The sequence below is a fragment of the Salvelinus fontinalis genome, chromosome 1 (genome assembly GCF_029448725.1).
Source record: "Salvelinus fontinalis isolate EN_2023a chromosome 1, ASM2944872v1, whole genome shotgun sequence".
Classification (NCBI taxonomy): Eukaryota; Metazoa; Chordata; class Actinopteri; order Salmoniformes; family Salmonidae; genus Salvelinus; species Salvelinus fontinalis.
The window spans coordinates 36229173-36253321 of NC_074665.1; the positions used below are offsets into that span (position 1 = coordinate 36229173).

The following is a 24149-nucleotide window of genomic DNA, read 5'->3' on the forward strand; positions in this document are numbered from 1 at the left end:
ACGCATGGTGTCCCCGGTTCGCCTACATAGCCCGGTGCGGGTTATTCCACCTCCCCGCACTGGTCAGGCGACGGGGAGCATACAACCAGGTAAGGTTGGGCAGGTTCAGTGCTCAAGGGAGCCAGTACGCCTACACGGTCCGGTATATCCGGCGCCACCTTCCCGCCCCAGCTCAGTACCACCAGTGCCTACACCACGCACCAGGCTTCCAGTGCGTCTCCAGAGCCCTGTTCCTCCTCCACGCACTCTCCCTATGGTGCGTGTCTCCAGCCCAGTGCCTCTAGTTCCGGCACCACGCACTAAGCCACCTGTGCGTCTCCAGAGCCCTGTACACACTGTTCCTTCTCCCCGCACTCTCCCTGAGGTGCGTGCCCTCAGCCCGGTACCTCCAGTTCCGGTACCACGCACCAGGCCTATAGTGCGCATCGAGAATCCAGTGTGCCCTGTTCCTGCTCCCCGCACTAGCCTTGAGGTGCGTGTCTCCAGTCCGGAACCACCAGTTCCGGCACCACGCACCAGGCCTACTGTGCGCCTCAGCAGGTCAGAGTCGGCTGTCTGCCCAACGCCGCCTGCACTGCTCGTCTGTCCAGCACCGTCTGAGCCATCTGTCTGCCCAGCGCCGTCTGAGCCATCCGTCTGTCCAGCGCTGTCTGAGCCATCTGTCTGCCTAGCGCCATCTGAGCCATCTGTCTGCCCAGCGCCATCTGAGTCATCCGTCTGCCACGAGCCATTAGAGCCGTCCGTCAGTCAGGAGCCGCTAGAGCCGTCCGTCAGTCAGGAGCTGCCAGAGCCGCCAGCCAGTCAGGAGCTGCCAGAGCCGCCAGCCAGTCAGGAGCTGCTAGAGCCGCCAGCCAGTTAGGAGCTGCCAGAGACGTCCGTCAGTCAGGAGCTGCCAGAGCCGCCAGCCAGTCAGGAGCTGCCAGAGCCGCCAGCCAGTTAGGGGCTGCCAGAGCCGCCAGCCAGTCAGGTGCTGCCAGAGCCGCCAGCCAGTCAGGAGCTGCCAGAGCCGCCAGCCAGTCAGGAGCTGCCAGAACCGCCAGCCAGTCAGGAGCTGCCAGAGCTACCCTACAGTCATGAGCTGCCCTCCAGTCATGAGCTGCCCTCCAGTCATGAGCTGCCCTCCAGTCATGAGCTGCCCTCCAGTCATGAGCTGCCCTCCAGTCATGAGCTGCCCTCCAGTCATGAGCTTCCCTCCAGTCATGAGCTGCCCTCCAGTCATGAGCTGCCACCCAGTCATGAGCTGCCACCCAGTCATGAGCTGCCACCCAGTCCGGAGCTGCCACCCAGTCCGGAGCTGCCACTCAGTCCGGAGCTGCCATTAGTACAGAGTTGTCCCTCTGTCCTAAGCTACCTCTCTGTCCGGAGCTACCTCTCTGTCCGGAGCTACCTCTCTGTCCGGAGCTACCTCTCTGTCCGGAGCTACCTCTCTGTCCTGAGCTACCTCTCTGTCCTGAGCTACCTCTCTGTCCTGAGCTGTCTCCTCTATGTAGGAGGGCCCTTAGTGAAGGTTCCTGGACCATGGTCCGGGGCGAGGGTCGCCACTCAAAGGACGCGAAGGAGAGGGACAAAGACAGTGGTGGTGTGGTGTCCTCGTCCACCGCCGGAGCCGCCACCGCGGACAGATGCCCACCCAGACCCTCCCCTTGAGTTGTAGGGGTGCGCCCGGAGTTCGCACCTTGAGGGGGGGGGGGGGGTTCTGTCACGCTCCTGACCTGTTTTTTGTTGTTTGGTATGTGTTTAATTGGTCAGGGCGTGAGTTTTGGGTGGGTAGTCTATGTTATGTGTTTTCTATGTTGGGTTAATGGGTTGCCTGGTATGGCTCTCAATTAGAGGCAGGTGTTTGGCGTTTCCTCTGATTGAGAGTCATATTAAGGTAGGTTGTTTCACACTGTTTGTTGTGGGTGGTTGTCTCCTGTGTCTGTGTATGTCGTTGTGCCACACGGGACTGTTTTCGGTTTGTTTGTATGTTCGTTCTTTTATGTAGTCAGTTTCCCTGTTCATGCGTTCTTCGTGTTTCATGTAAGTTCGTCGTCCAGGTCTGTCTACGTCGTTTATTGTTTTGTAGTTTGTTAAAGTGTTGTTGTGTTTTCCGTTTTGTAAATAAACCATTATGTCATCATACCTCGCTGCACATTGGTCTTCCGATCCCTCTCTCCTCTCCTCGTCCGAGGAGGAGGAAGAGCTAGAGCACCGTTACAGTGGGGGTACATGTATTTTTCATTAGGGGATTTTATTTATTTGTATAATTGTTTTATTATATGTTCAATGCAACTAATAGGCTGAATAAGCTGTTGGTTTATTCAGTGCCTGTGTGGTCCACTGGTTACAGCTGGTTACCCTGACACTCATATGCCAGAGTCGGCATGGGTTCGAATCTAACTCACTGCCATTCAATTTTTTTTGTGGAACTCGTACTAGTTACGCTCTGTGGGTTGTACTGAGTGCTCTTACTCAAGTAATTTCTAAAGGAAATAACTTAATTTTTACTCCATTACACTTTACCAAATAACTTCAGTTACATAGATTAATATTATTATATCGTCGCTATCAAATGAAAATCTCAATTTTTTATTTAATTCGTGGAAATTCAAAATTTCCATCACAGCTCTCAAAGTTGTTCGTCAAACCCTTGTATCTCCACCAAGGCTCTTGAAGTGAAGGGCAGGTCTTCAAAAATTTTAAAATTATTACAATGTCTCGAGTAACATTTACCTATTTATTAAATTGAGCACAATGACAGATATTAAGTTAACTTTGAATAAGACCGTAATTGAAACTCTACAGTCTACAGACTTTGTTTAATGTTAGTCTTCGTTGGTGATTACCTGTGCTGGAGGACACTAAAAGATGGTGCTGGCAGGCTTAAATAAAAATTAATGTCAAATCAATTGCACAAAGTTGTTGTTTTTGTTTGCTATCACAGTTTACCAGAAGTTGTAAACAATTACCAAACTAAATGTGTAACTAGTACTTAAGTAGTTTTCTGACCGTATACTTTTTACTCTTACTTGAGTAGTTTCTTAAGCGGACTACTTTTACTTGAGTTCATTCCAATCTAAGTAATATTACTTTTACTTCAGTACAGATTTTCAGTACTCTACCCACCTCTGCAAATTATATATATAGAATGTGTGCAAGCATCCACACTGGAAGAAAGCTTATCGTTCCACAGTAGGCCTACATCTGTCAATCATCTGATAGCCCAAATCAGTTCATCAACTCAGCCAGGGAAACACAAATGGTAGCCTACTATCAGTTTTCACACCTTTCATTATGTGACAATGGATAGGTTAACGGGTGGCCTACAAAATGTAGACTATGATAAATTAACAAAGGGCCTATTGCAACCATTGATGGCACTAGATTATCACCAGCTGATGTTTCATGAACTATTAATATGCTCTAAATTCACCCGCACAGCTGATCTCAATTTCAACTATTATAGGTCACCTCTTTACCGCTCCCTAAAAGCTGATGTCAGTGATACCTGTGGTGGTTCATTTCATTACTATTAAATGAGGAGAGACAAACTTATCACACAAGTCAGAGTTATACTTAAACTAAATCTTTAATAGTGAGAGCTTTGCAATAGCGATGGCTGGTCGACGAATCACCGTCTCTGATGATTCGTTGAGAGCAAAGTACAAAGGTCTTTTATAGCCAAGATACACCCCTTTCAACCAAGATGACGAACAACAGATATATAGAATGGTCACAAGGTTAAGATCTGTATGAAAGATACCTATAATACATAGCAGACATTATCTGCTGTGTCAAAAGTTTCCATTGTATAGACCAGTGTCTGGCCCTCCGACTCCAAACTGGAACCATCTCTCTCTGGTACAGTATAGAACAGAAACATTAACCCATGCTCTGGAATGCTCTTTTGGTTTTATCACCCAAAAGACATCGTAAATCTCCTGTCAGTGTTATCTCCCAGAGGCCCATCCCCAGTAGAACAGACACACAATAGTTACGAATACTCTATTCTGTTGACTAAAACAACCATTTGATGCAATACAAGTATTATAACATAATCTTGCAATTTTACCACCATAATCCTTAGTCAAAGATATGTATATAATGACAAGATGCTCATGTCTCTAACAATGGGAGTTGTTGTCCCAAAGGCAGGAAGGCAGGCGAGAAGTTTAGGTCTGCATATTAAGCCCATAGAAACACATTGGGCTTATTCGCCTCTTCCTCTCTTCCTTAGTCCTGCTTGCAACCAAAGTCTTTCAAGATATGTTCGTCCTCTGGTTGGTGTTGTCATTGGAACAACTTAGTAATTTTTTAACAGACTAAGGGCCATTTATCTATTTGACAAGCATTCCGTATAAAATAAATAAAGTATTTCTGCGTTTACCACAGCTAATCTACTATAGCAATTTACTGTCCATATTTGAAATGTGTAACTAAATCAAGTAAATCGGTAAGATTGAGTTATTTGTGCCAGAAGGTCATGGGTTGGAATCAAACCCACACCCAACACGATAAGGCTATATTTACACACTGAAGGCAGCGGCCCTAACCACTAAACCACACCAGGCCACAATTAAACTCAATTTGGACAGTTCATTCATAACCTTAGGATACACTTCACACTTGTATGTCGTAGCTTAGTGGAAACCAATATCTATCTTGTGATATTAAGATATATATAACGATGGTGGTTGATGTGTATGGCTGCATTCCAGATACATTTTTGCACAGTTGAATGTTGCAGTAATAGGACCTAAGCCTAGTGTTTGAGCGAGCGAGAATATTATTTTGAAAGCAGGCCTGATCCCAATGACTCGACTGCCCCAGCATGGAGAGAAAGATAACTGCTCATTTTCAAGGAATCACAAGGCTCAATAGAACTTCCTGATGCAGCAAGAAAATTCTCTGCAACAAGAATGATCAAGTTAAGATCCAACATCTGTATGTTGACAAACTGCACATTATTTAATTCATAGGACATTTGAACAGCATTTTATCATACAAACAAAATCATATTTTTTACACTTCATATGTTGACAATCTGCACATGAGGTTTGAACCCTTAAATGGGTTTTTTCTCAGTATATAGCCATGGCAGTATGGTCAATCAGGAATTCCATGCTTTATTTGTTTTACCTTATTAGACATAACTAACCCAGGAAAATACCAGTAACTGGGTTATTCACCATCACTTCACCATCCTCTTTATATAGTGCTTTCAGAAAAATGTCACACACCTCACCTTTTCCACATTTTGTTGTGTTACAGCCTGAATTTAAAATGTATTAAATTGAGATTTTGTGTCACTGGCCTACACACAATACCCCATGACGTCAAAGTGGAATTTTGTTTGTAGAAAATGTGTGAATTTAATAAAAAACTTAATGCTGAAATGTCTTCAGTCAATAAGTATTCAACCCCTTTGTTATGGCAAGCCTAAATATGTTCAGATGTACTTAACAAATCACAAGATTTGCATGGACTCATTCCGTGTTCAATAGTAGTGGTTAACATGATTTATGAATGACACCCCATCTCTGTACCCTATATGTCAGTTCCCTCAATCGAGTAGTGAATTTCAAGCACAGATTCAACCACAAAGACCAAGGAGGTTTTTCAATACCTCGCAAAGAAGGGTACCGATTGGTAGATTTGTAAAAATATAAAAAGCAGGTGCTGACTTTCCCTTTGGGCATGGTGAAATTATTAACAACACTTTGGATGGTATATTAATACACCCAGTCACTACAAAGATACAGGCATCCTTCCTAACTCAGTTGCCGGAGAGGAAGGAAACTGCTTAGGGATTTCACCATGAGGCCAATTTTAAAACACTTACAGAGTTTAATGGTTGTGATATGAGAACTCAGGATGGATCACCAAAATTGTAGCTACTCCACAATACTAACCTAAATGACAGAGTGAATAAAAATATTCCAAAACATATATCCTGTTTGCAACAAGGCACTTAAGTAATACTGCAAATAATGTGGCAAAGAAATACATTTTTTGTCCTAAAAACAAAGTGTTTGGGGCAAATCCAACACAACACATAATTTTCAAGCATGATGGTGGCAGCATCAAGGGTATGCTTGTCATTGGCAAGGGCTAAGGAGTTTTTGGGGATAAAAATAAATGGAATACAGCTATATGCACCGGCAAAGGTTCAGTCTGCTTTCCAACAGACACTGGGAGATTAATTCACCTTTCAGAAGGACAATAATCTAAAACACAAGGCCTAATCTCCACTGGAGTTGCTTACTAAGATGACATCGAATGTTCCTGAGTGGCCTAGTTGTAATTTTGACCTAAATCAGCTTGAAAATCTATGTCAAGACTTGGAAATGGCTGTCTAGCAATGATCAACAGTCAAATTGACAGAGTTTGAAGAATTTTAAAAACAGTAATGGGCAAATATTGTATAACCCAGATGTGCAAAACTCTTAAGAGACTTACCCTAAAATAGACACAGCTGTAATTGAGGCTAAAGGTGTGCCTACAAAGTATTCACTTTGTCATTACAGGGTATTATGTGTAGATGGGTGAGAAAACAATCTATTTAATCATTTTTAATTCAGGCTCTAACACAACTAAATGTGGAATAAGTCAAGGGGTATGAATACTTTCTGAAGGCACTGTATGCTGCACACTTCTGGGCCCATCTTTACAAGGTATCCATGACTGAGTGCTGATCTAGGATCACTTTTGCAATGGGGGACTATTTCAAACATCTCAAAGTAGGAATTATATTGGGTGCATTTTCTTAAGTGGAACAGTACATTTTGACAATTTTTTTTGTTGTTTACAGTTAGTCTAAAATCTGAATTTCTGACTGGATTTACAAATCTGAACGAAATAAAGACATCCTCTTTTTTAGTATACACTACATGACCAAAAGTATATGGACAGCTGCTCCTCAAATATCTAATTTCAAAATCATGGGCATTAATATGGAGTTGGTCCCTTTGCTGCTATAACAGCCTCCACTCTTCTGGGAAGGCGTTCCACTAGATGTTGGGAAATTGCTGCGGGGACTTGCTTCCATTCAGCCACAAGAGCATTAGTGAGTTTGGGTACTGATGTTGGGCGATTAGACCTGGCTCGCAGTTGGTGTTCCAATTCATCCCAAAGGTGTTTGAGTGGGTTGAGGTCAAGGCTCTGTGCAGGGCAGTCAAGTTCTTCCACACCAATCTCGACAAACCATTTCTGTATGGACCTCAAATTGTGTATGGGGGCATTGTCATGCTGAAACAGGAAAGGGCCTTCCCCAAACTGTTGCCACAAAGTTGGAAGCATAGAATCGTCTAGAATGTCATTGTATGGTGTAGCGTTAAGATTTCCCTTCACTGGAACTGGCCCGAACCATGAAAAACAGCCCCAAACCATTATTCCTCCTCAACCAAACTTTACAGTTGGCATTATGCATTGGTGCAGGTAGCGGTGTCCTGGCATCCGACAATCCCAGATGTATCTGTCTGACTGCCGGATGGTGATGTGTGATTCATCACTCCAGAGAACGCATTTCCACTGCTCCAGAGTCCAATGGTGGTGAGCTTTACACCACTTCAGCTGACGCTTGGCATTGCGCATGGTGATCTTAGTCATGTGTATGGCAGCTCGGCCAAGGAAGCCCATTTCATGAAGCACCCAACGAACAGTTATTATGCTGACGTCGCTTCCAGTGGCAGTTTCAAACTAGGTAGTGAGTGTTGCAACCTGAGGACAGATTATTTTTACGTGCTACGTGCTTCAGCACTCGGCGGTCCCTTTCTGTGAGCTTGTGTGGCCTACCACTTTGCAACTGAGCCGTTGTTGCTCCTAGACGTTTCCACTTCACAATAACAGCATTTACAGTTGACCAGGGAAGCTCTATCAGGGCAGTGATTTGGTCAAACTGACTTGTTGGAAAGCTGGCATCCTATGACAGTGCCACGTTGAAAGTTCTTCAGTAAGGCCATTCTACTGCCAATGTCTGTCTATGGAGATTGCATGACTGTGTGCTCAATTTTATACACCTGTCAGCAACAGGTGTGGCTGAAATAGTAAAATCCTCTAATTTGAAGGGGTGTCCACATACTTTTGTATATACAGTGCCTTCGGGGAAATATTCAGACCCCTTGACTTTTTCCACATTTTGTTACGTTACAGCCTTATTCTAAAATGGATTAAATAAAAACATTTCCTCAGCAATCTACTCACAATACCCAATGATGACAAAGTGAAAACAGGTTCTTAGAAATTTGTGTTAATAAAAAATAAAAACGTATTTACATAAGTATTCAGACCCTTTGCTATTAGACTCGAAATTGAGCTCAGGTGCATCCTGTTTCATTTGATCATCCTTGAGACGTTTCTACAACTTGATTAGAGTTGAAATTTAGCACCTGTGGTAAATTCAACCGATTGGACATGATTTGGAAAGGCACATACCTGTCTATATAAGATCCCACAGTTGGCAGTGCATGTCAGAGCAAAAACCAAGCCATTAAGTCGAAGGAAATCTCCGTAGAGCTGGTGTCGAGGCACCGATCTGGGGAAGGGTACCAAAAAATGTATGCAGCATTGAAGGTCTCCAATAACAGTGGCCTCCATCATTCTTTAATGGAAGAAGTTTGGAACCCCCAAGACTCTTCCTAGAGCTGGCCTCCAGGACAAACAGAGCAATCGGGGGAGAAGGGCCTTGGTCAGGGAGGTGACCAAGGCCAGATGGTAACTCTGACAAAGCTCTAAAGTTGCTCTGTGGAGATTGGTGAACCTTTCAGAAGAACAACCATCTCTGCAGCACTCCATCAATCAGGCCTTTATGGTAGAGTGGCCAGACCTGAGTAAAAGGCACATGACAGCCCACTTGGAGTTTGTCAAAAGGCACCTAAAGACTCTCAGACCATGAGAAACAAGATTCTCTGGTCTGATGAAACCAAGATTGAACTCTTTGGTCTGAATGCCAAGCGTTATGTCTGGAGGAAACCTGGCAGAATCCCTACAGTGAAGCATGGTGGTGGCAGCATCATGCTGTGGTTTTTGTTTTTCAGCGGCAGAGACTGGGAGACTAGTCAGGATGGCCTGTGGAATGTTGTTCTACTCCTCTTTAACAGCTTCGCGAAGTTGCTGGATGTTGGGGGGAAATGGAACACACTGTTGTACACAATCCAGAGCATTCCAAGCATGCTCAATGGGTGACATGTCTTGTGAGTTGCAGGCCATGGAAGAACTGGGACATTTTCAGCTTCCAGGAATTGTGTACAGATCCTTGCGACATGGGGCCATGCATTATCAGGCTGAAACATGAGGTGATGTTGGTGAATGAATGGCAAGACATTGGGATCAGAATCTCATCATGGTATCTCTGTGTATTCAAATTGTCATCGATAAAATGCAATTATGTTTGTTGTCCGTAGCTTTTTCCTGCCAATACCATAACTCCACCACCACCATTGAGCACTCTGTTCACAACTTGACATCAGCAAACTGCTCGCCCACACGACGCCATACACATGCTCAGCGGACATTCCTGCAGTTAGCACGCCAATTGCACGCTCCCTCAAAACTTGATACATCTGTTGCATTGTGTTGTGTGACAAAACTGCACATTAAGCCTTTTATTGTCTTCAGCACAAGCTGCACCTACAGTGGGCTCCAAAATTACTGGCACCCCTGACTGGCAATGCACAAACAATACTTAAACAAATATAAACAATATAATTATAGAGACAAACTCAAAATACCACAACTCCCGGGGAGTTGTGGATGCAAAGAGTCAAACGCAGGAGACAGAGAGTTCAGAGTAGCGTTCCAAATTTAATTCCCCCCACACGGGTGAACACACGACGCTCCTCTAAACCAAATGCTTGACCACAAGCAAAGTGAGACACACGAAAATAAACATCAACCAACGAACACGTATCCTGACACACAGACTGTACACACAACAATCCCGCACACCCAGCAGGCCGGGCTGCTGGGTAATAAAGCCCCACAAATCACCCTAACCACAAACAGGTGTCAACAAAAAGGGAGGGGGAGGAAAAGTCAGTAGCAGCTAGTAGGCCAGTGACGACGACCGCCGAGCACCACCCGAACAGGAAGGGGAGCCACCTTCGGTGGGAATCGTTACAATACCAACATGTGAAAAATACTATTAATGTTTCAATGGAACCCAACAAAATAATTTATTGATTTAATTAAAAATCTATGTCTTCCAAATCAAGGTTTCACAATTAATGGCAGCCTTAAAAAAAATTGTAAATAACATCTGTCAAAATTAAACCAGGAATTAAGTTCCACTTATTTAAGTTTATCTGTGGTGTGTTAAAACTTCTTGCCACTAGGGGGGTGTCATTTCGACATAGTACAAATTCGTTTCCAAATTAAACTGCCTCGTACTCAATTCTTGCTCGTACAATATGCATATTATTATTACTATTAGATAGAAAACACTCTCTAGTTTCTAAAACCGTTTGAATTATGTCTGTAAGTGAAACAGAACTAGACTTAGAGCAATTCTCCTATGAGGATTTGAAAATGCTGAAATCTGCTTGCTGTTCCCAGACCTGTGGATAACTCTGACTGTCTTCTATTGGTTGAGATGCACTGCATACGCCTTCCCCTGGTTGTTAGCGAATAGGGAGTCTTGAAATGGCGTCTCTACGTAGTTCCCAAAGTTTATAAATTGACTGGGAACGAGGTGGATCATTCTTTCCACCTTCGCTCGGGCGCATTGAGGACCTGGGGACGTTCTTTTGGAACCATCGGTTATAGATCTGTGTTGTGTTTTATTCGATATAGGTGTTGAAGACATCGTAATGTTGTTATTTTGAACCAAATTATATCAGTTTATATCAGTATATTGCGATTTTCGGGTATTTATTTCCTTGGCGCTGTAGGAATGTGGGTATCTCTCTCTTTCGTACTAATGTTTACTGCTAATTGCAACTCCGAAGAGGACGTTCTCCAACCTATCAACGATTCTTTTTGACAAGGACACCTTTCCCAAGATTCTGATGAGAGTTCATCGAAAAGTAAGAACTATTTATGCTGATAATTCATTGTTCTGTTGAAAAATGTCAAATGCATGAAACGCCATTGCTTATAGCTATTTTTGCCTTGAATCAATGCTGTTGTAATGTTCGCTATTGTGCTAAGCTAATATAACGCTATATTGTGTTTTCGCTGTAAAACACTTAGAAAATCTGAAATATTGTCTTGATTCACAAGATCTGTGTCTTTCATCTGCTGCACGCTGTGTATTTTTAAGAAATGTTTTATGATGAGTAATTAGCTAATACACGATGGTCTCTGTAGTTATTCTTGTCATTTTAGTGAGAGTTGTGATGGGGGCTGCAATGGTAAACTATGATTTATACCTGAAATATGCACATTTTTCTAACAAAACCTATGCTATACAATAAATATGTTCTCAGACTGTCATCTGATGAGGTTGTTTCTTGGTTAGTGGCTATTTATATCTTTATTTGGTCGAATTTGTGATAGCTACTGATGCAGTAAGAAAATGGTGGAGTATGGAAGTGGTGTCTTTTGCTAACGTGGTTAGCTAATAGATTTACATATTTTGTCTTCCCTGTAAAACATTTTAAAAATCAGAAATGATGGCTTTATTCACAAGATGTGTATCTTTCATTTGGTGTCTTGGACTTGTGATTTCATTAACATTTTATTATATGATATCCCTGTGGCTTTAGGCTAGGCTATGCTAGTCAGCTTTTGTGATGGGGGGGCTCCCGGATCCGGGTTTGGTAGGCGTTAGAGGCTAAGGAACTATCTTGAGCCATTATATCACTTCCTTTTTCACTAGGGTATAAAAATGAGGTAACACTCATGCAATATCCTTTTGTTATCCAACACCATGAAGAAAACAAAAGAACTGGCAGTTCAAAAGATACAGATGGTCGTAGACCTTCATAAATCTGGTAATGGCTACAAGAAGATCAACAAATGATTGAATATACCACTGAGCACTGTCAGGGCAATTATAAAAAAATTCAAAAGATATGGAACAGTTGAAAATCTAACAGGTAGAGGACGCAAATGCATTTTGCCCCCCAGCATAGGGAGAAGGATCATGAAAGAATCAACAAAACCCCCAGAATCACTGTGAAAGATGTGCAGGCCTTGGTGGTGTCTTGGGGTCACCATGTTTAAAAAAGCACCATCAGATGCCACCTCCACAACCACAGGCTCTTTGGAAGGGTTGCCAGAAGAAAGCCCTTAATGACCCCAAGACACAGACGCGAGCGCTTGGAGTTTGCCAAACATCATTTAAATTAGGATTGGAAGAAGGTTGCTGGATCAATTCCCCTGGCTGACAAGGTAAAAATCTGTCGTTCTGCCCCTGAACCCACTGTTCACCGGTAGGCCGTCACTGTAAATAAGAATTTGTTCTTATCATTGTACATAATAAATCGATCTTATCTGACTTGCCTAGTAAAATGTTATCACAACTGAGCATATTTTGTGTTTTGGGAACCTATCTCTTGTAATGTACCTACACTGTTCATACAACCTAACTACATGTTCTGGGAACATTTAAAGGCTGTTCTGTCAACATTCTTGCAACATCAAAGGAATGTTTTGTGCACCCTGATACAAATATTTTCTGAACGTCAGCACAACTGGACAGTTTTTGTGTTTTGGAAATATACCTCTTGTCACGTCCCCGCAATGTTACCACAACCTAATGAAACATAATGGTAATACTATGGATCATTTTGCTATTTGATTTTGAATTTTAGGACCCATTTAGGTATCTATTCTTTTGTTGTTGTTATTATTTGATAAAATATTGAATTTTGAACCATCTAAATATTGAACCATCTAAAAACAGTTCCATATGTTAGCTTAGATGACTTAGACTTTTAGAGGTTAATTGGGTTATAGAAACGCTCTTCCAACATCATGCGAATGTTTTATACGGTAGCGACCCGCACAGACAGCTGTGTGTTATGTGGTAGGCTATTAGTGGGTTGTGTTGTACTTACCAGTGTTCGCGGGGTCTGACATGCCAATCAACCTGCTATCTGCCAATCACGGGAATGCCTGGAATGTTCTGGCGGTTGGCGGAGTGGCGTGGAGGGGGTTGGGCAGGGGGATGGAGCATTGGAAGTTAAGACCAGGTTTAGCCATTGTTCTCTCTCTTACATCTGGCCTTCACAAGAGAAGGTCACGGTTGGTTTGTGGGGTATCTTTCATTTATTTGGCGTGGGCTACGGCCAAACAGTAGCCTGTGTAAAGTTGGGTTAATAAACCGTCAATTTGTAAACTCAAGCCTCAGTCTGGACAATTGTTCCTTTATGATCTAGTCAGGTCATTACAATACAAATATTCTATAATCATCACCACAAATGAACAGTTTTTGTGTTATGATAACATTTGGTGCAGGAACTTTCACAGAACCAGTTTTGGTTTTCTGGTAAAACATTACTGGTACAATGTGTTATTACGTAAACAGGAAACCTAATGAGAACTTTTGAAGAATTTTCTGTGGTGGTTGTTGGACAAAAAAATACTAGAACTTAATGGGAATCTTAGCTGGGAATCTTAGCTAATGTTATAGGAATGTTCCCAGTTTGCTGGGATGCAGTAATCACCAGAACATTAAGACCACTTACCTTATTGATGGGGTGATTTTCCTCTCCCAGGAACGTGGGTAAAGATAAGCAGCAGTCACCAGAGCCCCAGGTCTCATGACAAACACAGAAGTAGACATTCACATGATATCCACTCAGACCTCATTATCTACTTAGCTGTTCTCATACACAGCCCAGAGCACAGAACATGACTGTTGTCTGGTTTGTTTTGGTGATCGTTATCAGTTTGTTTTGGTCATGGAAGACCTATATAAGGGATAATCAACGAGGAGCTATGCATTCTATGGAAAATCAGGAATGTGCGAAATGTGTTCCGCAACGCGCTAGTGGAGTGAAATGGAATTTACCTTCCACAGAGCTGCTTATTTTCCAGAGAATGCAGAGCCCATAGTTGATTATCCTTTTTACACCATGGCTATAATTTAACACATTTCCCGCAAGAAATGTGTTCATTTGCAGGTAGAAATGTGTTCAACATCCACTGAAGTAGCTAGCAAGTTTACTAGATACAGTAGCTACAGTAGTTGCCTTGGTAACCAAACAAACAGGCTTGCTAGTTTAGCTAACCTAACCATCAGTCCTAGCTTGCTATTATGAAAATCGAATTCAACAATGTTAACAATTCAACTTTTGCTTTCAAAAATAGCTCAAACATTGAACATGTAAGATTGAAATAGCCATTGAATTCTACCGTGCTGATATACTGGCCGTTAGAGGAAAATAATGCACGCTCTAGAATGCCCTTCAAGCCAATCAGAAATTAGTATTTAATAGTGCCACTGTATTTTATTTTTTATTTAAACTTTATTTAACTAGGCAAGCCAGTTAAGATCAAAGTCTTATTTACAATGATGGCCTACCCCGGCTAAACCTTAACCCGGACGACCCTGGGCCAATTGTGCACAGCCCTATGGGACTCCCAATCACAGCCGGTTGTGATACAGCCTGGAATATAATCAATATAATAATAATACTGTGCTAGTGTTTTATTTAATGCTATGGTTTTGGTGATGATGAGCAGTTTGCTTTGGTGATGATTATCAGTTTGTTTTGATGGGTGATGGGTGATTTGTTTTGGTGATGGTGGAGGCATTCAGGCAATGTGTCTGGTGTGTATTTTTATGGTTAAATACTTGAATTACTCAACGTATGATTCATTGACCCTGTAACCCCTTCTCTCTCTCTCTCCCTCTCTCTCTCTCTCTCTCTCTCTCTCTCTCTCTCTCTCTCTCTCTCTCTCTCTCTCTCTCTCTCTCTCTCTCTCTCTCTCTCTCTCTCTATATATATATATATATATATATATATATATATATATATATATATATATATATATATATATATATATGTATATATATTCTATTTCTCCACTCTCTCCTCAGCTAAGAACTGTGTGCGTATCTGTATTCAGAACCTGCAGCGTATCAGTGATCGTGCCCCAGCTCCAGTCCTAGCTGAGGTGGCTGTCACAGTGTTTAGCTTCATCAGAGACTCCTACCAGCTCAACCCTGCTCTGTTCACCGAGCTTGAAAATAACGATGGATACACTGTCTTACAGGCCATCATGACCCGGTGAGTTAGAGAGAAGGAGATGGGGGGAGGGAATTGAGGGAGAAAGAGAGGGTGAGGAAGGATGATGGTGAGGGAGAGAAAGGGAGTGGTTGAAGGTGGGAGGGAGAGGGACAGAGTGAAAACATCTGTCTTTATTGAAAGCGTCAGTAGTGGAACTTATCCAGATTTCTTGGAAATATGGCTCCCAGGAATACAGGTGTGTGCAACAGACATAATGTAATATGATTTATTTTTGGGTTAAAGCCAATTCTGCCCACAACACAATGCTATTTATGTCTCTGCAGTTTGTCTGCTTACAGATATACGGCAACAAATAATATTTTATCTTTCACTTTACATCTAGAACCTTTACTGTGTCTCTTTCACACTCTCTCCATACCATTAATTCCTAATTTTTCCCAATGGCAGGTGTGAGGAGGGTGTGCCTGCGGAGGAGTTTGGTCCAGTAGAGGACCTGTTATCTCTGCTAGCGTCTTTGTGTCTGTTTGGGAGGTCAGAGCTGAAGGTGGCTCTCTGTGTCACCAACCCTCAGCCACCTGGCTTCAAGTTTGACCCCTCACTCACCACAGGTAAGAAAACACTTCCTATTACACTTTTCAAGAACAAATGTAGGTGTGTTACTGGAAAACCTTGTGTGCCTCCCACCTCCAAACACTCCTCTACCCCTTCCCACACTCTTCCCTTGTACTCCCCAAACAGTCTCCTTCTCCCCTCCCTTGCTCCACCTCTCAGGTTAACAGGAGCCATGAGGTGATTATGTCTAAGATGATGAAGTGGAGTCTGCAGTCCTAACTCTGTTAACAGACACACTGCATTCATAAAACACCACCACACAGAGGCTACCCATCTATCACACACACACACACACACACACACACACACACACACACACACACACACACACACACACACACACACAGAGCCCATCTATCACCTACAAGAGCACCTCTCTCACCAGCGTTGAGACAAGGGTGTTTTAGGATGATCTTATTTGTCTGTGATGTGATTTTCATTACAGGTGAAAAAGAATCTTATTACAAACTATGTATTTATATATTTATTTACCACAAACATATCCATGTCCCCACTCCTAAATCTAAGACCATCTCGGAATATTCTGGACAATGCTGTGCTTCCAAACTTTATCAGTCCGAATAATGATGTTTTCCCAATGTTTTTATGCAACTTAACATATTCGTTATCTATCAAACTCGATTCCCTTGGTTATTTTCTCCTGTTTAGGTTATTTGTGAGTTAATTGTTCAACCATCATTTCTCTATGGAATTGAGCAAAATATGATAAACGATTCCTAAACTAAAACATAACTTTGCTTAAATTGACCTTTGAGTATGCCATGGGAATGTATTTGTTATGCTGATGAAGGGGGACCCAAAAGCGACGTAATAGAAACAGAGTCTTTATTCCAGTCTTAGACAAAAACGATACTCCTGATATATCTAAGGTAAAAACAAAACAGGAAAACTGAAATCCTCTCGTCAGTAGAGATGAACGACTGGAGACGCGACCACTAGACACCTGCTCACATGCAGCATCTGATGAAGGCAAAAACACGACAGGGCGGAACAAGGACACAGAACAGCAAACATCAAACAAGAATCCGACAAGGACTGAAGCGGAAAACAGAGGAAGAAATAGGAACTCTAATGAGGGCAAAAATAGGGGACAGGTGTGAAAGAGTAAATGAGGTCGTTAGGAGAATGAGAAACAGCTGGGAGCAGGAACGGAACGATAGAGAGAGAGCGGGAGAGGGAGAAAGGGAGGAGGAGAGAGAAGGATAGAAAGAGGGAAAGAACCTAATAAGACCAGCAGAGGGAAGCACAGGGACAAGACATGATGATCAAAAACATGACAGTACCCCCCCACTCACCGAGCGCCTCCTGGCGCACTCGAGGAGGAACCCTGGCGGCAACGAAGGAAATCATCAATCAACGAACGGTCCAGCACATCCCGAGATGGAACCCAACTCCTCTCCTCAGGACCGTAACCCTCCCAATCCACTAAATACTGGTGACCACGTCCCCGAGAACGCATGTCCATGATCTTCTGTACCTTGTAAATAGGTGCGCCCTCGACAAGGACGGGAGGGGGGGAGGGAAGACGAACGGGAGCGCGAAGAAAAGGCTTGACACAAGAGACATGGAAGACAGGGTGGACGCGACGAAGATGTCGCGGAAGAAGCAGTCGCACAGCGACAGGATTGACGACCTGAGAGACACGGAACGGACCAATGAACCGCGGAGTCAACTTGCGAGAAGTTGTCGTAAGGGGAAGGTTACGAGTGGAAAGCCACACTCTCTGACCGCGACAATACCTAGGACTCTTAATCCTACGTTTATTGGCGGCTCTCACAGTCTGCGCCCTGTAACGGCAAAGTGCAGACCTGACCCTCCTCCAAGTGCGCTCACAACGTTGGACAAAAGCCTGAGCGGAGGGAACGCTGGACTCGGCGAGCTGGGACGAGAACAGAGGAGGCTGGTAACCAAGACTACTCTGAAACGGAGATAGCCCGGTAGCAGACGAAGGAAGCGAGTTGTGAGCGTACTCAGCCCAGGGGAGCTGTTCTGCCCAAGACGCAGGGTTTCGAAACGAAAGGCTGCGTAAAATGCGACCAATCGACTGATTGGCCCTTTCTGCTTGACCGTTAGACTGGGGATGAAATCCGGAAGAGAGACTGACGGAAGCACCAATCAAACGACAGAACTCCCTCCAAAACTGTGACGTGAATTGCGGACCTCTGTCTGAAACGGCGTCTAACGGGAGGCCATGAATTCTGAACACATTCTCAATGATGATTTGTGCCGTCTCCTTAGCGGAAGGAAGCTTAGCGAGGGGAATGAAATGTGCCGCCTTAGAGAACCTATCGATAACCGTAAGAATCACAGTCTTCCCCGCAGACGAAGGCAGACCGGTAATAAAGTCTAAGGCGATGTGAGACCATGGTCGAGAAGGAATGGGAAGCGGTCTGAGACGACCGGCAGGAGGAGAGTTACCTGACTTAGTCTGCGCGCAGTCCGAACAAGCAGCCACGAAACGGCGCGTGTCCCGCTCCTGAGTAGGCCACCAAAACCGCTGGCGAATAGAAGCAAGCGTACCCCGAACGCCGGGGTGGCCAGCTAACTTGGCAGAATGAGCCCACTGAAGAACAGCCAGACGAGTAGAGACAGGAACAAACAGAAGGTTACTAGGACAAGCGCGCGGCGACGCAGTGTGAGTGAGTGCTTGCTTTACCTGTCTCTCAATTCCCCAGACAGTCAACCCGACAACACGCCCTTCAGGAAGAATCCCCTCGGGGTCGGTAGAAACCACAGAAGAACTAAAGAGACGGGATAAGGCATCAGGCTTGGTGTTCTTATTTCCCGGGCGATAGGAAATCACGAACTCGAAACGAGCGAAAAACAACGCCCAACGAGCTTGACGTGCATTAAGTCGTTTGGCAGAACGGATGTACTCAAGGTTCTTATGGTCAGTCCAAACGACAAAAGGAACGGTCGCCCCCTCCAACCACTGTCGCCATTCGCCTATGGCTAAGCGGATAGCGAGCAGTTCGCGGTTACCCACATCATAGTTGCGTTCCGATGGCGACAGGCGATGAGAAAAGTAAGCGCAAGGATGAACCTTATCGTCAGACTGGAAGCGCTGGGACAGAATGGCTCCCACGCCCACCTCTGAAGCGTCAACCTCGACAATGAATTGTTTAGTGACGTCAGGAGTAACAAGGATAGGGGCGGATGTAAAACGCTTCTTGAGGAGATCAAAAGCTCCCTGGGCGGAACCGGACCACTTAAAGCAAGTCTTGACAGAAGTCAGAGCTGTGAGAGGGGCAGCCACTTGACCGAAATTACGAATGAAACGCCGATAGAAATTAGCGAAACCGAGAAAGCGCTGCAACTCGACACGTGACTTAGGAACAGGCCAATCGCTGACAGCCTGGACCTTAGCGGGATCCATCTGAATGCCTTCAGCGGAAATAACAGAACCGAGAAAAGTGACAGAGGAGACATGAAAGGCGCACTTCTCAGCCTTCACGTAGAGACAATTCTCTAAAAGGCGCTGGAGTACACGTCGAACGTGCTGAACATGAATCTCGAGTGACGGTGAAAAAATCAGGATATCGTCAAGGTAAACGAAAACAAAGATGTTCAGCATGTCTCTCAGTACATCATTAACTAATGCCTGAAAGACAGCTGGAGCATTAGAGAGACCGAACGGCAGAACCCGGTATTCAAAATGCCCTAACGGAGTGTTAAACGCCGTTTTCCACTCGTCCCCCTCTCTGATGCGTACGAGATGGTAAGCGTTACGAAGGTCCAACTTAGTAAAGAACCTGGCTCCCTGCAGCATCTCGAAGGCTGACGACATAAGGGGAAGCGGATAACGATTCTTAACCGTTACGTCATTCAGCCCTCGATAATCCACGCAGGGGCGCAGAGTACCGTCCTTCTTCTTAACAAAGAAAAACCCCGCTCCGGCGGGAGAGGAAGAAGGCACCACAGTACCGGCGTCGAGAGAAACAGACAGATAATCCTCGAGAGCCTTACGTTCGGGAGCCGACAGAGAGAATAGTCTACCCCGAGGAGGAGTGGTCCCCGGAAGGAGATCAATACAACAATCATACGACCGGTGAGGAGGAAGAGAGCTGGCTCTGGACCGACTGAAGACCGTGCGTAGATCATGATATTCCTCCGGCACTCCTGTCAAATCACCAGGTTCCTCCTGAGTAGAGGGGACAGAAGAAACAGGAGGTATAGCAGACATTAAACACTTCACATGACAAGAAACATTCCAGGATAGGATAGAATTACTAGACCAATTAATAGAAGGATTATGACATACTAGCCAGGGATGACCCAAAACAACAGGTGTAAAAGGTGAACGAAAAATCAAAAAGGAAATGGTCTCACTGTGGTTACCAGATACTGTGAGGGTTAAAGGTAGTGTCTCACATCTGATACTGGGGAGAGAACTACCATCTAAGGCGAACATGGGCGTGGGCCTCCCTAACTGTCTGAGAGGAATCTCATGTTTCCGAGCCCATGCTTCGTCCATAAAACAACCCTCAGCCCCAGAGTCTATCAAGGCACTGCAGGAAGCAGCCGAACCGGTCCAGCGTAGATGGACCGACAAGGTAGTACAGGATCTTGATGGAGAGACCTGAGTAGTAGCGCTCACCAGTAGCCCTCCGCTTACTGATGAGCTCTGGCTTTTACTGGACATGATATGACAAAATGTCCAGCAGAACCGCAATAGAGACAAAGGCGGTTGGTGATTCTCCGTTCCCTCTCCTTAGTCGAGATGCGAATACCTCCCAGCTGCATGGGCTCAGTCTCTGAGCTGATGGGAGAAGATGGTTGAGATGCGGAGAGGGGAAACACCGTTAACGCGAGCTCTCTTCCACGAGCTCGGTGACGAAGATCTACCCGTCGTTCTATACGGATGGCGAGTGCAATCAAAGAGTCCACGCTGGAAGGAACCTCCCGGGAGAGAATCTCATCCTTAACCTCAGCGTGAAGTCCCTCCAGAAAACGAGCGAGCAACGCCGGCTCGTTCCAGTCACTGGATGCAGCAAGAGTGCGAAACTCTATAGAGTAATCCGTTATGGATCGATCACCTTGACATAGGGAAGCCAGGACCCTGGAAGCCTCCTTCCCAAAAACAGAACGATCAAAAACGCGTATCATCTCCTCCTTAAAGTTCTGATAAACGTTAGAACACTCAGCCCTTGCCTCCCAGATAGCTGTGCCCCACTCCCGAGCCCGACCAATCAGGAGCGATATGACGTAAGCGATCCGAGCTCTCTCTCCTGAGTATGTTGGGCTGGAGAGAGAACACAATATCACACTGGGTGAGAAAGGAGCGACACTCAGTGGGCTGCCCAGAGTAACAAGGTGGGTTATTAACCCTAGGTTCCGGAGACTTGGAAGACCAGGAAGTAGCTGGTGGCACGAGACGAAGACTCTGAAACTGTCCTGAGAGATCGGAGACATGAGCGGCCAGGGTCTCAACGGCATGACGAGCAGCAGACAATTCCTGCTCGTGTCTACCGAGCATTTCTCCCTGGATCTCGATGGCAGTCTTGCGAGAATCCGTAGTCGCTGGGTCCATTCTTGGTCGGATTCTTCTGTTATGCTGATGAAGGAGGACCCAAAAGCGACGTAATAGAAACAGAGTCTTTATTCCAGTCTTAGACAAAAACGATACTCCTGATATATCTAAGGTAAAAACAAAACAGGAAAACTGAAATCCTCTCGTCAGTAGAGATGAACGACTGGAGACGCGACCACTAGACACCTGCTCACATGCAGCATCTGATGAAGGCAAAAACACGACAGGGCGGAACAAGGACACAGAACAGCAAACATCAAACAAGAATCCGACAAGGACTGAAGCGGAAAACAGAGGAAGAAATAGGAACTCTAATGAGGGCAAAAATAGGGGACAGGTGTGAAAGAGTAAATGAGGTCGTTAGGAGAATGAGAAACAGCTGGGAGCAGGAACGGAACGATAGAGAGAGAGCGGGAGAGGGAGAAAGGGAGGAGGAGAGAGAAGGATAGAAAGAGGGAAAGAACCTAATAAGACCAGCAGAGGGAAGCACAGGGACAAGACATGATGATCAAAAACATGACAGTATTTCCGGTCCACTTCTCAGTCAACATCAAACACAAAACAAACATATTTTTCCAGGTAGGGATAGTGGTCATAAACACTATAACTAACCAGCCCAGCCAGTGTTTTTCTATGTGAAACAAATCTTCATTGACTAAACCTTTTTTTGGGGTGTATGTCTCTCTTCTTCTAGCTAGGGGAAACACTGCTCCTAGTTTATTACACTTTTACATATCTGTCTCTATCTGAGCCTAGTTAACCTTCTGCTTCAGGCTTTGTATCCTTGTGTCATAAGATGCAGTGCAGAGGGTCTGCACAAAAATATTTTCCTATTATGTGTTCTCAGTTCTGAGCAAATAACAGGAAAGAGATGATGAGAGGATTAAGGCACTTAGTACTTTTGAGATTCCCACAATAATGTATCCTTTTTTCACAAATGTTTAACCCCTGACCTTCCAGGTCCTGCGGTAAGGAACCTATCAGCATTCCGTTTGCTACAGGGTTCCTTCCAGCGGTCAGAGGACTGTGTATTCTGCAGCCAGATCCTAAGCACCATCAGGACTGTGTGGTCATGGAACAGGGCCAACTTCTTCCTGTTAGAGTGGACTGTTCAATCACTGGCTCAGCTAGCTCAGTGTGTGTCGAAGAAACCGCCTCCGGTACACAGACTGTTCTTCTCTATGTTAGAGATGGTAGGTTGAGTGACACATGCACGTGTGGGCAAGCAGGCACATACACACACATGCGCGCACAAGCACACACACTTGCATGCGCGCAAGGTAACTACACTTGTTACGTACATACACACAAAATCCGTATCAGAATCTATCAATGTCCTGTCATTCAAGAAAGCTATCCCCTTAACAAGCTCTACATTTATAGTTCTCCATCCATGACTCCATATGTCCATTATGTTTAATTAATTCAGCAATTGATAATTTGGTAAAATACTTATCTGTTGATTCACCACTATTGACTGAACTATCCTGTTAATGTGTCTGTCCAGGTGGCATTCCATCTTAACTACATCCCCCACGAGGCTGTGCGTGCGGTGCAGGCGGTGCTGAAGCAGGGCTGGGCAGGGGCCGTGGCCGGAGGGGCAGAGTTTGGAGTGGCTGCCCTCGGCTGCTTCCACAGGTTTAAATTAAGGAATAAACGTTATTGATCCCCAGAGGTTAAATTGGATTCGTCCCCAGTATAAGACACATTGATTATTTTATAAATGACTCTATGACTGGGATGATACAATATGCACTCAGTGGACAGTTTATTAGGTACACTTCCCCACACCATTACGCCACCAGCCTGTACTGTTGACACCAGGCAGGATGTGGCCATGGACTCATGCTGTTTACGCCAAATCCCGACTCTGCCATCAGCATGAAGCAGCAGGAACCGGAATTCGTCGGACCTGGCAATGTTTTTACATGCCTCAATTGTCCAGTGTTGGTGATCGCGTGCCCACTGGAGTGTCTTAATCTGCTGTCATAGCCCATCCGTGACAAGGACCGACAAGTTGTGCGTTCCGAGATGCTGTTCTGCACACCACTGTTGTACTGTGCTGTTATTTGCCTGTTCATGTCCCGCCTGAGAGCTTGCACGAGTCTTGCCATTCTCCTTTGACCTCTCTCATCAATGATCTGTTTTCACCCACAGGAATACAGCTGACTTTGAGCTCAAAGTCGCTTAGGTCACTCGTTTTGCTAATTTTAATGTTCAATCGAAACAGTAACTGAATGCCTTGATGCCTGTCTGCCTACTTTATATAACCACAGCCACGTGACCTACTGTCTGTATGAGTAAACCATTTTAGTGAATGGGGTGGTGTACCTAAAAAACTGTCCACTGAGTGTATATTTCTAGTACTTTTTACAGTATACAGTGCATTCAGAAATTATTCAGACCCCTTGACTTTTTCCACATTTTGTTACTTTAAAGCCTTATTTTAAATGTATTAAATTGTTGTTGTTTTTCTCATCAATCTACACACAATACCCCATAATGACAAAAGTTCAACCTTGGATTCATCAGACTAGAGAACCTTGTTTCTCATGTTCATAGTCCTTTAGGTGCCTTTTAGTAACTCCAAGCGAGCTGTCATGTGTCTTTTTCTGATGAGTTGGTTCTGTCTGAACCCAATTTGTAAGTCGCTCTGGATAAGAGCGTCTGCTAAATGACTTAAATGTAAATGTAATGAACACTCTACCATAAAGGCCTGATTGGTGGAGTCCTTCTGGAAGGTTCTCCCATCTCCACAGAGGAACTCTGGAGCTCTGTCAGAGTGACCATTGGGCGCCCCGAGTGGCACAGTGGTCTAAGGCATTGTCCCGCAGTGCTAGCTGGGCCACTAGAGATCATGGTTCGAGTCC

The 24149-nt window shown here is 44.6% G+C and overlaps 1 protein-coding gene across 1 annotated transcript in view; it reads left to right on the top strand.

Moving 5' to 3' along the window:
• The window catches only part of wdfy4 (WDFY family member 4), a 181772-nt gene that overhangs the window by 10440 nt on the left and 147183 nt on the right, over window positions 1-24149 (top strand). The window contains exons 7-10 of the mRNA XM_055920327.1: window positions 14966-15155; window positions 15564-15724; window positions 22240-22472; window positions 22787-22917. Coding sequence (XP_055776302.1) covers window positions 14966-15155; window positions 15564-15724; window positions 22240-22472; window positions 22787-22917 — 715 coding nt within the window. The remainder of the gene's footprint in view (window positions 1-14965; window positions 15156-15563; window positions 15725-22239; window positions 22473-22786; window positions 22918-24149) is intronic.